The sequence below is a fragment of the Notolepis coatsorum genome (genome assembly GCF_963971535.1).
Source record: "Notolepis coatsorum genome assembly, chromosome: 18".
NCBI classification, from domain to species: Eukaryota; Metazoa; Chordata; class Actinopteri; order Aulopiformes; family Paralepididae; genus Notolepis; species Notolepis coatsorum.
The window spans coordinates 30,584,214-30,602,740 of record NC_140182.1 but is presented as its reverse complement, the minus strand read 5'-3'; the positions used below and the strand labels follow the sequence as shown (position 1 = coordinate 30,602,740).

General features: G+C 45.3%; 1 protein-coding gene across 1 annotated transcript in view; it reads left to right on the top strand.

Annotated features, from left to right (window-relative positions):
- LOC311245306 (septin-7-like) overlaps positions 1–18,527 on the top strand; it is a 66,166-nt gene that overhangs the window by 25,449 nt on the left and 22,190 nt on the right. The window contains exons 5-9 of the mRNA XM_084335143.1: positions 1,591–1,602; positions 7,475–7,575; positions 9,162–9,296; positions 15,964–16,081; positions 18,307–18,399. Of these exons, the coding sequence (XP_084191269.1) occupies positions 1,591–1,602; positions 7,475–7,575; positions 9,162–9,296; positions 15,964–16,081; positions 18,307–18,399 (459 nt within the window). The remainder of the gene's footprint in view (positions 1–1,590; positions 1,603–7,474; positions 7,576–9,161; positions 9,297–15,963; positions 16,082–18,306; positions 18,400–18,527) is intronic.

The following is an 18,527-nucleotide window of genomic DNA, read 5'->3' as shown; positions in this document are numbered from 1 at the left end:
AAAGAGAGAGAGCAGGGATGGATAAAGAGAGAGCAGGGATGGATAAAGAGAGCTGAGGGTTTCATCAAAGAAGAAAGATAAGTGAGGAATGGGAATAAGCGAGTGAAAGAGAAGAGAGGGAAACAGACAGACGAGTGTGAGAGAGGAGTGAGAGAGAGATGGGGGTCAACCGTAGGGGCTCTGCTTCCTCCCAGGGCCTGGGGGTTCAAGAGCAGGGTAGGAATGTTCCCATGGAGCATAAACACATTCCCACAACATACACTGCCTCTCACACACGCACGCACACACACACACACACACACGCACACACACACAGTTGCAGAGACACATAAATCATAACACGCTCCCACCAACGTAAACACACACACACTCCCACAGTTATAGTGGGAGTTATATACAGTTATAGTAACACCTTCCCCACCACACACACACTCAGTCACACTCACAGTCACAGACACAAACACAAGCATAAACACACTCCCAATAAACACACAACGCGCACACAGAGGGCTGACTTTTTCTGATTCAAATACAAGGGGATCTTAGCTTCATCATAGAGACTCGTACTGGAGCAGTAGAATGTCATCATGAAACGTATGCCTATGCACAAGGGTGCACACACACACACACATACATACACACAAACACACACATACTGTACATACACACATTGTGTGTGGTTGGTATATTTGGCTCTTGAATGGCCTGGAGTGCTGGTGTGTGGGTTGGTTGCTATGGCAACTGATTTAAAGTGACTAATACGAGTTCAGTTCAAACCTTTATTTATTCTCGAAAGGTTGAGGTCACCCTCATTTTCAATGTCGTCGAGACTTTACAGACATTTCAATGCATACATTTTTTGCAATATAATAATAATAATAAATATGAATAACTCTTATCTATATAGCACTTTTCACACATGGACCGCAGCCCAGAGTGCCCCACAGCAATTAGTATAAAATGAACATAATAGGCATGAAATCAGCATACAGTTGACAGAATAAAAAAAAATACATGAATTGCAGACATAAGAATAGGTATAAAAGACAATAAAAGTAGTGCAACGTAGACGTGCAGACTTAAGAATAGGCATAAAACAAGTACAATGTTGCTCGAAGGCATGTGAACCCCCCCGGAACGGCCAGTCCCCTCCCCTGTTCTGAGCCCCCTCCTCTACTCGCTGTACACACATGACTGTGTGGCACAGCGGAACAGCAACACAATTATCAAGTTTGCTGACGACACAGTAGTGGTGGGCCTGATCTCTGCAAACGACGAGAGGGCCTACCTGAGAGAGGTAGAGAACCTGGCGCTGTGGTGCCGGGAGAACAGCTTCTCCCTGAACGTCAGCCAAACAAAAGAGATGATTGTGGACTTTAGGAGGTTGGGGCCAGGGATGCGTCTATGCCGTCTACAACGCTGTTCGGTTTCCGGGTTCCTCTGATTGGCCGCTGAAGCACGCCCCCCGAGTGACGCGCGACCCCAGAGGTTGGAAAATCACTTAGATTTCGTAAATATTTACCCGTTTCTCATACGGTTAACGATTCAGAAACAATCATTGCTCATCTCTGTGTGTTTATGTCGTTGCAGATGCTCAACAAGGTGGGTTTGATACGCAGTCATGGCGGCGAAAGTGTCTTTATTATTTTGATTAGTTACCGTTATCATTAGCAGGTAAGTTATGAAGTCATTGTTTATCATAAAACCAACAGCATGACTGGCTCGTCTATTCTGTGCTAGATCAAGACACTATTTCAATAATGGATGACGGTGAAAGCATACACGCCACCGAAAACAGTTGGTACTCTGTAGATATAACATCAGCTAGCGAGGTTGCACACCTATATCTTCTACTTTCATGAATTGTTTTCTACTCCTACTCTGCTTTAAAAAGATAATTCCGCACCGTCATCCATTATTGAAATAGTGTCTTGATCTAGCACAGAATAGACGAGCCAGTCATGCTGTTGGTTTTATGATAAACAATGACTTCATAACTTACCTGCTAATGATAACGTTAACTAAATAATAAAGACACTTTCGCCGCCATGACTGCGTATCAAACCCACCTTGTTGAGCATCTGCAACGACATAAACACACGGAGATGAGCAATGATTGTTTCTGAATCGTTAACCGTATGAGAAACGGGTAAATGTTTACGAAATCTAAGTGATTTTCTAACCTCGGGGTTGATCTCCATCAAGTTGGCGTGGTGAAGGCTGGCTGTTCGCGCGTCACTCGGGGGGCGTGCTTCAGCGGCCAATCAGAGGAACCCGGAAACCGAACAGCGTTGTAGAAGGCATAGACGCGCCAGGGACTACAGCCCCCTCAGCATCGACGGGGCACCGGAGTACCTCGGAGTCCACATATCCGAAAACTTGACATGGACCACAGTCACCACACACGGTGTAGTGAAGAAGGCACGGCAACGCCTCTACTTCCTTAGGCGCCTAAGGAAGTTCAAAGTGAGTCAGAAGATCCTTAAGAACTTCTACTTGTGCACAATAGAGAGCATCCTGACTGGTAACATCACCTCCTGGTTTGGGAATAGCACCGCACAAGACCACAGCAGACTACAGAGTGGCCCGTTCAGCCGAACGCACAGTTGGAGGTGGGCTTCCCACCCTCCAGGACATTTATAACGAGCGTTGCAGGGCCAAGGCTAAGAGAATAACCAAAGACTCTAGTCACCCAAACAACTGCCTCTTTGAACTGCTGCGGTCAGGCAAGCGCTACCGGAGTCTCATGGCCAGTACAGAGAGTCAGAAGGAGCTTCTATCCCTAGGCCATCAGGATGCTCAATGACTCTATGATGTAACAACCCATCATCTACACTCATTGCACACACATCCACATGCACACACTCACTTTTAAACAAACACTCACCTTAACACTCACTTTAGACACTTTAACACTACATTATATTTATCTATTATTAAAGAGATTTGCACTACATGCATACCTCATTTGAATTTGCACCTTACCTTAAAGTTTCTTTCTGCATTGTACCTCACTGTTTAATCATTTTACTCACTGTAGTTAGATTGTACCTAGGTTGTACTTTAGATTGTATATACAGTATGTATTATTGTATATTCATTTAGTCATATTCCTCTTTACTTACTTTTTTTTTACTGTATGAAGCACACTCACACTCATACAGAACCAAGCATTTCACCGTAAAGTAAGTGTATTTTATTGTGACAATTAATAAGCAAACTTGAAACTTGAACTTGCTCCCGATGAGCAGGTTGACACCTTGCATGGTCGCCTCTGCCGTCAGTGTGTGAATGTGTGAGTGAACGGGTGAATGTAAGGAACAAAATTGTAAATCACTTTGGATAAAAGCGCTATATATGTGTACAGGTGTGTGCTTCCATGTGTGTGTGTGTGTGTGTGTGTGTGTGTGTGTGTGTGTGTGTGTGTGTGTGTGTGTGTGTGTGTGTGTGTGTGTGTGTGTGTGTGTGTGTGTGTGTGTGTGTGTGTGTGTGTGTGTGTGTGTGTGTGTGTGTGTGTGTGTGTGTGTGTGTGTGTGTGTGTGTGTGTGTGTGTGTGTGTCTGTGTGTGTTCCCATGCATGTGTACATCCACATAGGGGCGATATGGCCAAAATATCATACTATTTCTCTTCAATTTGACGGTATGACAGTATTTGGCTCTGTGGCAGAGACGGGGGTGAAGAGTGTGTATCTTCTTCCATAACGGTCTCGGGTGTTTGTCACGCCGCCCACACTGCGTCTCGGCTTCCCCATAAGTGACGGTTTGGAGGCCGCCGGCATTTTTGAGGCTTTCCCTGAAGCGGTTCAAATAGCAGATATTATGGTTTCACAGTTTCCGGCCGGGAGGTCATTCGTGTGCATGTAACGTGCGCATGTAGGCACACAAACACGCGCAGATGCGTCAAATTCAATTCACAAATAGCAGATATGGTTTTGTGGGAAGGGGGGGTCACGCACATGTGCACACACACGTGCATACATACGCAACCACACAGACTTAAATTAGGATGTTTTGAGTGGCCGCGCAGTGCTTATCATCCCTCTCTAAAAAGTCCAACTTGTTCAAGTTCAAGTTCAAGTTCTTTAATAGTTGTCATACAGAAGTACAGAATACTTTCATACAAAATGCTTCTTACTGTTACGCTCCAGAGACTGTGCTAGACAAGATAGTATCAAATAACATAATAACATAATATAGCATGAATTTAGAAGAAGAAAATGAGGTCACAGTTGTTCGGTATAGACATATGTACAATGTTCTGAGTTACCATATAATATACAATACACAACTATGCAGTGTACTAATGTACAGTACTATCTAGTGCAAAGCAGAAATGGGATGAGGTACAATTTTAGGTACAATTTACAGTAAGGTGTACGAGTTGTAGTGCAATCCTTCATCCATAAATATAAAGTGTGGGGAGTGGGTGCTACAGTGTGTTTGTTTAAAGTGGGTGTGTGCTATAAAGTGTGTGTAGTGGGTGCTACAGTGTGTTTGTTTAAAGTGAGTGTGTGCGTGTGGATGTGTGTGCTATGTGTGTTTGGTGGTTGTTGTTGTGTAGTGTTCATTCATTGTTCGTTTAGCAGCCTGATGGCCTGGGGATAGAAGCTACTTCTGAGTCTTTCTGTGCTCGCCTTGAGACTCCTGTATCGCTTGCCTGACGGCAGCAGTTCAAAGAGGCAGTTGTTCGGGTGGCTCGAGTCCTTAATAATTCTCTTAGCCTTCCCCTTGCAACGCTTGTAGTAAATGTTCTGGAGGGTGGGGAGCCCCCCTCCGATTGTGCGTTCGGCTGCACGTGTCACTCTTTGTAGTCTGCTTTGGTCTTTTGCAGTGCTATTCCCAAACCAGGAGGTGATGTTGCCGGTCAAGATGCTCTCTATTGTACATGAGTAGAAGTTCTTAAGGATCTTCTGGCTGACTTGGAACTTCCTTAGGCGCCTGAGGAAGTAGAGGCGTTGTCGTGCCTTCTTCACCACACTGTTAATGTGTATGGTCCATTTCAAGTCCTCGGATATGTGGGCTCCGAGGTACTTGAAGCTGTTGACTCTCTCAACCGGTGCCCCGTCGATGCTGAGGGGGCTGTAGTCCTTGACCCCCGACCTCCTGAAGTCCACAATCATCTCCTTTGTTTTGCTGACGTTCAGGGAGAGGCTGTTTTCCTGGCACCATCCCGCCAGGACCTTGACCTCTTCCAGGTAGGCCCTCTCGTCGTTGGCAGAGATCAGGCCCACCACCACTGTGTCGTCAGCAAATTTGACGATTGTATTGCTACTCCGCTGAGCCACACAGTCGTGTGTGTACAGGGAGTAGAGGAGGGGACTCAGAACACAGCCCTGGGGGGCCCCTATGTTGAGGGTGATGGATGAGGAGGTGCAGTTGCCTGCTCTCACCACCTGGGGTCTGCCAGTCAGGAAGTCCAAGACCCACTGGCAGAGGTCATAGCCCAAGCCCAGGTCCCTGAGCTTGGCTATGAGTATGGAGGGGACTATGGTATTGAATGCCGAGCTGTAGTCGATGAATAGCATTCTCACATAGTTCCCCTGCCTCTTGTCCAGGTGTGATGCTGCTGTGTGCAGCACATGGGATATGGCGTCCTCCGTGGACCTGTTGGGGCGGTATGCAAATTGCAGGGGGTCCATGTTGATGGGGAGGGAGGAGCAGATGTAGCCCTTTACTAGCTTCTCAAAGCACTTCATGGCTATGGAGGTGAGAGCTACAGGGCGGTAGTCGTTGAGGCAAGCAGGCTTGGATTTTTTGGGTACAGGGATAATAGTGGACTTCTTCAGGCAGGTGGGGATGACAGCCTGTTCTAAGGACAGGTTAAATATGTCAGTGAATACTGGGGCCAGTTGGTCGGCACAGACTTTTAGGACGCGGCCGGGGATGCCGTCCGGACCTGCTGCCTTCCTGATATTCACTTTTTTAAAGGTCCGCCTCACCTCATGCTCTGTTACCCTGAACACTGCGCCTCCATCAGCAGCCGACCCCCCCCCCCCCATTGCCGAGGCTTGTGAGCTGGTGTTGTTATTACCAGCATCAAACCTCGCATAGAAGGTATTGAGGTCGTTTGCTAAGGAGATGTCACTGTTCAGTTTGAGGGAGGCGCCTTTGTAGTCTGTCATCGTTTTGAGCCCCTGCCACATAGCTCTAGAGTCAGCTTGTTCAAACTGGAGTTCAATTTTATCCCTGTAGCGTTGTGGAAGCTAAAGAGAGAGAGGGAGACAGAGAGCGAGAGAACTGTAGTTTAGAATGTGTTTTTAGGGAAAGAGAGAGGGCTGTAGTTTAGAATGTGTTTTCTATATCATGTAAAACATGATATATATGTAAAACTTCTCAACGACTCAGATTAGAACCATGTTCAAGAGGTGGATTGAGACTTGGGGCCGTTTGGGGGATGTACCCACATGTCTAGTAATGCTTTTTATAGAGGTTGTCCTAAAATAACCAGCTGGCCTTTGTGAAAGAATGCAGAACAGCAAGGAAACAGGACAGCAGAAGCGTTCTATGTATGTAAGGGTTTATTTTGACATGGACAGATACAACCACAATGACATATTGGACATAACTGCCCATTGTGTTGTGTCTTTTAGAATTTTAGCTAATGTTAACTCTTTCACTACCACTCTACCAAAGGGTTAACCCTTTCACTACCACACTACAGAAGGTTAACCCTTTCACTACCACACTACAGACGGTTAACCTTCTGTAGTGTGGTAGTGAAAGGGTTTTATAAGCTACTTTTCAATACACATCCTTGGAGCAGGTTGGTACACATAATACATATACAGTACATGCAGGGGTTAGGTGCCTTTGCTCAGGGGCACTTCGGGCCGTATTGGCACTGACGGTACTAGGGACCGAACCATCAACCCTTTGGTTACCCACCGCCAGGCCGCAGGATATGATCCATCGTTATGTTATAGTTATGACTGAAGCGTCAACGTCATAGTCCCACGTGTCAGCATCAGGCAATACATCCAGGCCTATTCATCATCCGTTTGTCTGTCTGTGTAATCTCATTGTGATCATCTTTTTTTTTTGTTATCGTAAAACTCTATATGCGATTTTGTCATCTAAATTGATGACGTAAAGCAAAATCAATTACTAAATGATTTCTGAAATATTTGTGAATGTCAATTGACTGTTTTGGTTTGATGCACAGATCCTATTACCAATGTGAACGATTGGATTCTCTAATGTGGTTTTCCATACCTAAGCAGATGTTGTGATATGTATCAATATGGTAAATAAGTCCTTCTAAATATTGGAATATATATACTGTATATATATATTTGTTTGTTCTGTCTCGCACACCACAGTACCTCCTACACTATTCTCCTAACAGACCTCTCTGCCACATAATCCGGGTTCTGAGAACGAGTCCTATATTGTGTTGTGGTGTGTGGGCGGATTTATTGAGTGTGTTGGTCACGGGTATACCGAATGGTCTAAAGTCTGACTGTGTTGCTTACAGGTGGAACAGTCTAAGGTTCTGGTAAAGGAGGGCGGAGTCCAACTCACGCTCACCATCGTCGACACCCCGGGCTTTGGAGATGCGGTGGACAACAGCAACTGGTGAGGGACCACTGGTTGTGTGAGGGGAGAATGAATACACTAGAAAAGAAGATAATTAAAAATTATTTAATATATGCAAGTCAAATGATCACGTCACATTTGATACAACTGTTTTACAAACTAATAAATTGATTTAGAAATAAGCCTCAATTTTATGTCTTTGCTTTGTTTGTTGCCATTGATACGTGTGATGTAAGTAGTTGTCTGTCACCTTCTGGCAGTTAACACTACATGCTTACTGACCTATCCAATCAGTGACATCACCTGTCCATGACCATAAAAACATGGCAGCCCCCATAAAGACGGATCGCTTCAAATGACGCTACTTCAAAGTCAATGTGTTTGTTGTTATTTGTTGATTATTTGACGTGCAAATATTAATTCATTTTGAATGATCACATTTCTAGTGTTTCTATTCCCTTAAGGATAGGAATGTGTACGTAAGAAGGAATGTAAGTCAGTGGAATGTGTGTTTGTGGGTGCGTGTGTGTGTGGGGGGGCATTCTGTTGGTTCAGTGGTTTCTTACAGAATTATCTGCTTTCTAATGTTTCAACAAACGTCAACCAACAATGTTTCCCTTTCCTCTCACTCACTTCCTCTCCCTTCATTCTTCATCCACTCTTTTCCTTGTTCTCATCCTCCATCTCATCCTCCTTACCCCCTCCTCTCTCCTCCCTCATATCTCTGTTCTCTTTTCCACTCTCCTGCCTCATTCCTTCTTTCTCATCTCTCTCCACCACCTCCCTCCTTTAATTCATCCCCTATCCTCTCCTCTGCTTTCGTCTCCTATGCTGTCTTCCTCCTCTCCTCTGCTCTCCTCTACATTCCTCTTTTCCTTTCATCTCCTCTCATCTCCACTGCTCTCCTCTCCATTCCTCTCCTCTTTTCATCTCCTCTCCTCTCATATCCTCTGCTTTCCTCTCTTTTCCTTTCCTCTCCTCATCTTCTCTCCTCTCCTCTTCTCTCCCATCATCTATTTTCCTTTCCTCCTCTCTATTCCTCTCTTTTCCTTTCATCTCCCCTCATGTCATCTGTTCTCCTCTCTCCTCTCCTCTATTCTCCTCTTTCCTCTCTTCTCATCTCCATTCCTCTCTCCTCTCCTCTATTCTCTTCTCCTCTCCTCTCTTCTCCACTCTTCTCCTCTCATCTCCTCTGTTATCCTCTCCATTCCTCTCCTTTCTTTTCCTTTCCTCTCCTCTCTTCTCATCTCCATTCCTCTCTCCTCTCCTCTCTTCTCCTCTCTTCTCTCATCTCCTTTGTTATCATCTCCATTCCTCTCCTCTCTTTTCCTTTCCTCTCCTCTCTTTTCCTTTCCTCTCCTCATCTTCTCTCTTCTCTCCTATCATCTATTGTCCTTTCCTTTCCTCTCTCCATTCCTATCCTCTCTCCTCTCTTCTCATCTCCTCTCCATTCCTCTCCTCTCCTTTCCTTTCCTCTCCTCTCATGTCATCTGTTCTCCTCATCTCTCATCTCTCCTCTCCATTCCTCTCTCTTATCGTATCCTCCCCTCTCTTCTCCTCACCATTCCTCTCCCCTCTGTTCCTCTCCCCTCTCATCTTCTCTCCTCTCTCCTCTCATCTCACAGTTGGCAGCCAGTCATTAACTACATAGACAGTAAGTGTGAGGACTTCCTGAATGCTGAGTCCAGGGTCAACCGCAGACTGATGCCAGACAATCGGGTCCACTGCTGCTTGTACTTCATCGCCCCCTCTGGACACGGGTATGTACTGCATGATGGGGGGAAATGGAGAAGAAATACTAAGGGGAGGGAAGCCACATTATAATGCAAGTTGTTCCACCAAGCCTTCTAACACTGTGAAGTTGGTCTGTATTGTAGGCTTTAATAATAAACCACAGCAAAGGACCTAGCACTCTACAACATCAAGGGACATTTTCACTTTGGCTATAACACACCTGCAGGCAACTTAACTACAGCTGCATTATTTGTGTGTGATCTTTACTTTCTCTAACGAACAACACAGGTGCATCACACCCAGGTGCATCACACACCCAGGTGCATCACACACACAGGTGCATCACACACAGGTGCATCACACCCAGGTGCATCACACACAGGTGCATCACACCCAGGTGCCTCACACACCCAGGTGCATCACACACAGGTGCATCACACCTCACACACAGGTGCATCACACACCCAGGTGCATCACACACAGGTGCATCACACACAGGTGCATCACACACCCAGGTGCATCACACACAGGTGCATCACACACAGGTGCATCACACACCCAGGTGCATCACACACAGGTGCATCACACCTCACACACAGGTGCATCACACACAGGTGCATCACACACACAGGTGCATCACACCCAGGAGATAGAGAGAGAGAGAGAGAGAGAGAGACTGGAGGAAGCGATATAAAGAAACGAATTGCCAATAAATGTGAAGTTATCTTTGAACCTGTTGTCAAGCGTTGTCAATATACCCCCCCCCCCCCCCCCCCCCCATCGTGCACTCGCATCGTGAACGTTTATGCCGGTGCACCGATGCGAATCGGTGAATCTTAACATCACTAATGCATGCACACACACATGCACACACACACACACACAGCCTGGAGGGGCCGCTATTTTGGGCTTTTCATAATGCCATATTAGATGTAAGTGGAGCAAGACTCCTCATCTTCAGAGATGTCCAGGGACACACAGTATCTTAGACCAAGGCCTCTTTTCTTTTGGAAAGAATGATACAAAAATATATATATATTTTTTTATTATTATTTTTTTTTTTTATTCGACTAAGAGGTTGGCAGTCGACTACGGCTCCTTTCGACCGATTAGTAGACTATTAGACTAATAGGGGTCAGCCCTAGTCTGTCCCAAAATGTGTGTCATGTCAATTTGCCATAAAGTAGATATTGTTGTGCCAATGTATTACGACTAGGGTTCTCAATGTTAATAACGCGAATGAGTATTAACGCCACCATTTTTTACACATAACGCACATACAAATAAAATCATAATAATAATTTATTTATTTATTAACAATGCACAATTTAATAAACGTAATTTTGGTGACAGACTTATTCAGGCAAACATTTCTGAGTACATTTGAATTCCTGACGTGTATTTTTTTGTATGTATATTCCTGCCCCGCAATATGCCCAGACAAATATCTGTCTTATAATCAGGGTCGTCTTATATTCTGACCAATACGGGTAATCACCTTATCCCATCTAAGGGATATTAGCTCATACCAATAAAATGTATATCTATTGTGTGTATATTAGTGCTGTCAATAGATAAAAAAATATTAACTAATTGATCTCACAATTTTCTCGCATTTTTCTACTTAAGACCGAAGCTTGTAACAGACATTACTTGAGTAAAATCATGGAATTAATGTAAAATCAACACAAAGAAAGTATATTTAGATTCAAAGACTATTTTAATAGCTTTCTTTTAATACAGTTTATCTCCTGTGAAATACAAATGTTCAACAAAACCATCAACATTGACTCAGCTAGACCGCTTTCTTATATTATATTGAAAAAGTTTCACTCCATAGATTAATCTAGATTAAAAAAAATGAAGGCATTAATTGGTATATATGTATATAATATGTATATAAGGTAGGGTGGTTAAGATGCCCTCACATACTGTGTAAGTTACGGTAGGGAGGTTAAGATGCCCTCACATACTGTATAATATAAGGTAGGGAGGTTAAGATGCCCTCACATACTGTATAATATAAGGTAGGGAGGTTAGGATGCCCTCACATATAAGATACGGTAGGGTGGTTAAGATGCCCTCACATATAAGATACGGTAGGGTGGTTAAGATGCCCTCACATACTGTATAATATAAGGTAGGGAGGTTAGGATGCCCTCACATATAAGATACAGTAGGGTGGTTAAGATGCCCTCACATATAAGATACGGTAGGGTGGTTAAGATGCCCTCACATACTGTATAATATAAGGTAGGGAGGTTAGGATGCCCTCACATATAAGATACGGTAGGGTGGTTAAGATGCCCTCACATATAAGATACAGTAGGGTGGTTAAGATGCCCTCACATACTGTATAAGATAAGGTAGGGTGGTTAAGATGCCCTCACATATAAGATAAGCAAAGTGGATTTAAGATTTGCTTCTGTGTAGTGTTTTCTTCCTACTTTATGTGTAGGCTTAATCGTGTGTGTGTGTGTGTGTGTGTGTGTGTGTGTGTGTGTGTGTGTGTGTGTGTGTGTGTGTGTGTGTGTGTGTGTGTGTGTGTGTGTGTGTGTGTGTGTGTGTGTGTGTGTGTGTGTGTGTGTGTGTGTGTGTGTGTGTGTGTGTGTGTGTGTGTGTGTGTGTGTGTGTGTGTGTGTGTGTGTGTGTGTGTGTGTGTGTGTGTGTGTGTGTGTGCATATGAATAGGCAGCAGTGAGTATGTGTGACCCACAAAGCGGTTATATAACTCCCACCGTTCTGCTCATGCTCAGTGGAGCTCTGCTCTCCATCATCGTGCCAGCCAATCAGACTCAAGGATGCTACTTAGACCACTGAGGGGCCATCAGCTCAGAAACCTTAATTCTCTCTCTCTCTCTCTCTCTCTCTCTCTCTCTCTCTCTCTCTCTCTCTCTCTCTCTCTCTCTCTCTCTCTCTATCCTCTCTCTGACACATTCTCTCCATCTTTCGTTAACACACACAGTACACATCACACAGCATCATCTCATACATGCACAGTCTCACACTCTTTCTCTCCTAGACCCAAATACACACTGTCCTCACCTCCCAGTCTCTCTCATACACACAAATACACACTGTCCTCACCTCCCAGTCTCTCTCATACACACAAATACACACTGTCCTCACCTCCCAGTCTCTCTCATACACACAAATACACACTGTCCTCACCTCCCAGTCGCTCTCATACACACAAATACACACTGTCCTCACCTCCCAGTCTCTCTCATACACACAAATACACACTGTCCTCACCTCCAAGTCTCTCTCATACACACAAATACACACTGTCCTCACCTCCCAGTCTCTCTCATACACACAAATACACACTGTCCTCACCTCCCAGTCTCTCTCATACACACAAATACACACTGTCCTCACCTCCCAGTCGCTCTCATACACACAAATACACACTGTCCTCACCTCCCAGTCTCTCTCATACACACAAATACACACTGTCCTCACCTCCCAGTCTCTCTCATACACACAAATACACACTGTCCTCACCTCCCAGTCGCTCTCATACACACAAATACACACTGTCCTCACCTCCCAGTCGCTCTCATACACACAAATACACACTGTCCTCACCTCCCAGTCGCTCTCATACACACAAATACACACTGTCCTCACCTCCCAGTCGCTCTCATACACACAAATACACACTGTCCTCACCTCCCAGTCTCTCATACACACAAATACACACTGTCCTCATCTCAGTCTCTCTCATACACACAAATACACACTGTCCTCATCTCAGTCTCTATCATACACACAAATACACACTTAACGCTGTGGCGTCCTTGACGAAGACGGACAGGAGCACTTGGATTGGTCCCCTGGCACGGCTCACGTTGACGCCTGTCTGCTCCCGGCTGCCCTTGGGGGGGAAGGACGACGGGATGGGTTAATCGCAGAGACTAATCGCATGCATGCATCGCATGCGTGCCGATTGATGACCTCTGAGCAGGTCCTAAATTATTATTTATTTACTGTCCTCATCTCAGTCTCTATCATACACACAAATACACACTGTCCTCATCTCCCAGTCTCTCTCATACACACAAATACACACTGTCCTCATCTCCCAGTCTCTCTCATACACACAAATACACACTGTCTTCACCTCAGTCTCTCTCATACACACAAATACACACTGTCTTCACCTCCCAGTCGCTCTCATACACACAAATACACACTGTCCTCATCTCCCAGTCTCTCTCATACACACAAATACACACTGTCCTCATCTCCCAGTCTCTCTCATACACACAAATACACACTGTCTTCACCTCAGTCTCTCTCATACACACAAATACACACTGTCTTCACCTCAGTCTCTCTCATACACACAAATACACACTGTCCTCATCTCCCAGTCTCTCTCATACACACAAATACACACTGTCCTCATCTCCCAGTCTCTCTCATACACACAAATACACAATGTCTTCACCTCCCAGTCGCTCTCTTACACACAAATACACACTGTCTTCACCTCCCAGTCTCTCTCTTACACACAAATACACACTGTCTTCACCTCAGTCTCTCTCATACACACAAATACACACCGTCTTCACCTCAGTCGCTCTCATACACACAAATACACACTGTCCTCACCTCGTCTGTCTGTCACTCAAGCCTCACTAGAATGGTCTCTGTGTCTCAATATCGCCACAGCAACCGCTAAACCCAAATTATGGAGTGCCGTTTAAACCCAGATTCTGGGAATCTCACATTTTGATTAGACTGAGTTAGATCTGACATTGATTCTCAATTAATTGCATTTTCTTAGGCAATGTGATGCTGTAGATTAGATTCTAGATAGTTATGAACCTTTATGTAACAAAGCTTGTATATTGTGTTTCTTTCTGCTTGGCTAATCTTGGCAATCTGCAGGTTTTTGTGAGCGGATGATTTATACTTCTAAAGTCATGAGTGGAGTTGAAAACCATATCACTAGAGTAAAAAATAACTAAAAAAAACACTAACACACACACCAAGACACACACCAACACATAGACCAACACACACACACTGACACACAGACCAACACACAGACCAACACACACTAACACACACAGACCAACACACAGACCAACACATAGACCAACACACACACCAACACACACACCAACACATAAACCAACACATAGACCAACACACACTGACACACAGACCAACACATAAACCAACACATAGACCAACACACACACCAACACACACACCAACACACACACACCAACACATAAACCAACACATAGACCAACACACACACCAACACACAGACCAACACACACTAACACACAGACCAACACACACACCAACATACAGACCAACACACACTAACACACAGACCAACATACACACCAACGCACACGCCAATGCACACGCCAATGCACAAACCAACACACACCAATGCGCAAATCGACACACACCAACATACAGAACACACAGAACAACACACAGTCCAACACACACACCAACACACACACCAACAAACGCCGACAAGCAAACACACACGCATACACACACCAAAACACACAGACACACCAACACACAAACACACCAGCACACATTTCAGAGTTTTCAGGCATACGTGCTTCATGTACTTGTAAATAATCACACACACACACACACACACACACACACACACACACATATATATACTCAAACACACATACATACACACACACACATACTCACTCACATACACACACACATACTCAAACACACACATACATACACACACACACACACACACACACATACTCAAACACACATACTCAAACACATACACACACACACACACACACACTCAAACACACACACACACGTAGGCACATGCCTATATTTATTCATGTGCACATCTGCATACATTCAACACACAGTATCTCTCCCTCCATACAGTAGATAATAAATAGGTCCATAGACGCCACTCACACCTCCAGCCGTACCCCTGCGACCCACCCACCCCCGCGCGCCCTGACAGAGCTCACTGTCTCCGGCCAAACGGCTGAAGAAGTGTCCCTTTGTCCTCCGCTGCCTCACCGAGACGGAGACAGAGAGCCTCTGGGAGCGTTACAATGACAATCCCTTATCAAGCCACCATGACATAATGATCTGTGGTCAGAAAACAACTCACTTACAGTCAGAGAGAGAGAGAGAGAGAGAGAGAGTGTGTGTGCGCGCGACGTTCAAGTGTTATTGTTTCTCTGCCGTGGGCTGCTTACGGATGCTCTGTGAGCCCTCTGCTGGTGACTCTGTGAATTGCATCATATTTGTAGTGAGGGCGCCTGGCAGCTGTAATGAGGGAGCGACTGTTTAGTCCACATGCTCGCCGATAGACCCGTTTCAATGGAAGTCCATTGCTAAGGGAACAGCTTGGGTGTATTTCCTGTCGGCCATGGTATTGACGGACACTGCGACAGGAGACGGTGTTGAATACAAAAGTGTAATTGCGCCCCCTGCTGTACACACTGTAATGGATGATGCAGCGCTCATAAAAAGTTCATCTAATTTGTGTTTACTACTACGAAATCAGAAATACCTTTTTCTGCCCCTGGATATGTACATCGTCGTGGCCCGTCGGTGCAGTGACCGAAACTACTTGCAGCACAGTATTCTGGCCACGTTTGCAGGGGAGGTTTGAAGGCGTTGCACATAAACACATGTTCTTTTCCCGCTCCTGCAGTCTGAAGCCGCTGGACATTGAGTTCATGAAGAGACTTCACGACAAGGTCAACGTCATTCCTCTCATCGCCAAGGCCGACACGCTGACGCCAGAGGAGTGCCAGCTGTTCAAGAAACAGGTGTGTGTGGCTGGCTGGCTGGCTGGCTGGCTGGCTGGCTGGCTGGCTGTCTGTCTGTCTGTGCTTGTGTCTGTCTGTCTGTGCTTGTGTCTGTCTGTGCTTGTGTCTGTCTGTCTGTCTGTCTGTCTGTGCTTGTGTCTGTCTGTCTGTGCTTGTGTCTGTCTGTCTGTCTGTGCTTGTGTCTGTCTGACTGTGTGTCTGTCTCTGTCTGTCTGAGCTTGTGTCTGTCTGTGTCTGTATGTCTGTCTCTATATGTCTGTCTGTCTGTCTCTATATATCTGTCTGTCTCTATGTGTCTGTCTGTCTGTCTGTCTCTATGTGTCTGTATGTCTGTGCGTGTGTCTGTCTGTCTGCCTCTGTCTGTCTCTATGTGTCTGTCTGTCTGTCTGTGCTTGTGTCTGTCTGTCTCTGTCTGTGCTTGTGTCTGTCTGTCTGTCTGTCTCTGTCTGTGCTTGTGTCTGTCTGTCTGTCTGCCTCTGTCTGTCTCTATGTGTCTGTCTGTCTGTCTGTGCTTGTGTCTGTCTGTCTCTGTCTGTGCTTGTGTCTGTCTGTCTGTCTGTCTCTGTCTGTGCTTGTGTGTGTCTGTCTGTCTGTGCTTGTATCTGTGCTTGTATCTGTGCTTGTGTCTGTGCGTTATTGGCAGTCTAGCCAATAGCTATGGACTATATGTACCCATCCGTCTCCAATCATTTGAAAAAGCCCATTTGTAACTGAGGGGTTACAAAACCCTGACTGTATTAAAGATTGTGATAGATTAAACCACTGCTAGTTATGTACTTTAATTACTGGCCAGACAGTACATCAAATATAGATGGTGAACACCCACAAGAACACGGCATTGACAAAGAAATAGTATTTGAGGGTAATTTATTATTATTAGGCAACATTAGGTTACAGAATGAGAATTAGGGTCGCGCTTGTATGGCGAAGAATATGCGTAAAGTCAGTCAATAGCATGAGTCACTAAGAATAGCAGGAATCCTACGATGGGTCTAAGTTGACACCACCTGTCGTATAGTAGCAACTATATAGGGCAACACTGGTACCGCCTGGAGACAATGGGTTCCCTCCGGGGGTGTAAGGCCTGGAGGGTAGAGGAATGTTCGGGTACTCCGTCTGATTCAATGAGGAATAAAGAGACTCCAGGTACAGGAGTCGGTCCTTGTAAACTCCCTTGATCAGCAGCAAAGTAATAATTGTAATCCAAATGCTAGATAGCATTGATGACAGCTAGCCAGCCTCCGTCCACGAGGCCGGCCCGAGTTGTAATCCTCACGAGGTTGAATCCCAAACGACAGTGGAAATCAACGATGCTCTTCTCCGGGTACCACGTTCCAAATCAATATAATCCAACCAGTAATGGTTCCGCAATCGCCGACGACGATTCTCCTGTGTACATGTCCAACGGTTCTCCGCCTAGGACTCCTCGGGTGTGGGCGACGTATTTAGGCCACACACCCTGGCTAAGTACACTAGCTAAAGACACGACGAACCGCTGGGTAATGCTACACACGAACGAACTGTGGCCGCACGATATACAATAAATGAACGACTATTTACTTCACATTAGATTAGGTCGAACTCGACGTTACTCTACTAAACTATTCGCACGTGGTTCTCAATGCTCTGTTAGACGCAAGGTTGCTCACTTCACTGCACGTTGACTCGTGGTGAAGGTGGGTAAGGTACTGAACGTTCTCGAACTGAACTGAACTACTGCTGTGCGCACCTTGCGCTCTATATATACTTAAGTGAATATCTAGTCCCAAACCGCAGTCTTTGTCTGGTATCAATACGCTGACTCCGGGCATGTTCTGACATGCCTGAACTTGTCTTTGAACCTGCCGTTGGGGGCTTGCGCGCTGGCGCCTGGGGGCGCTGTCCAATAGGAGAGCGAATATTACTCTGGTTTGAACGCAGGTAAAGGGATATTCCGTGTATATATATAAACAATATACAAAGTATATCAAACAATAAAGGTAGATTCTCAGTTTAATCTGGCCCTTCACAACACCATTCATTGAAATGTTAGGTTCAAATTAGCCGAGTGCGCTAGTATGTGTGCGTATGTTTGTGTGAAGGAGTTAACGGAATACAAGATTCTACTAGAAAACCTTGTACCGTGTGTGTGTGTGTGTGTGTGTGTGTGTGTGTGTGTGTGTGTGTGTGTGTGTTCGTGTGTTCGTGCGCTGTCTCTGTTTTAAACTGTTCCTTCCATTCACCAGATTATGAAGGAGATCCAAGAACACAAGATTAAGATCTATGAGTTCCCAGACACGGAGGATGACGAGGACAGCAAGGTCATACGCAAGATCAAGGTACCGAATCACCTCCTTACTGAGTGGTGTACTATACTCCTCCTTATAGAGTAGTGCAGGGGTTCCCAAACTTTTCAGGCCGGGGCCCAGAAAATAAGGCGTCAGAGAGCCGCGGCCCAATGCACATT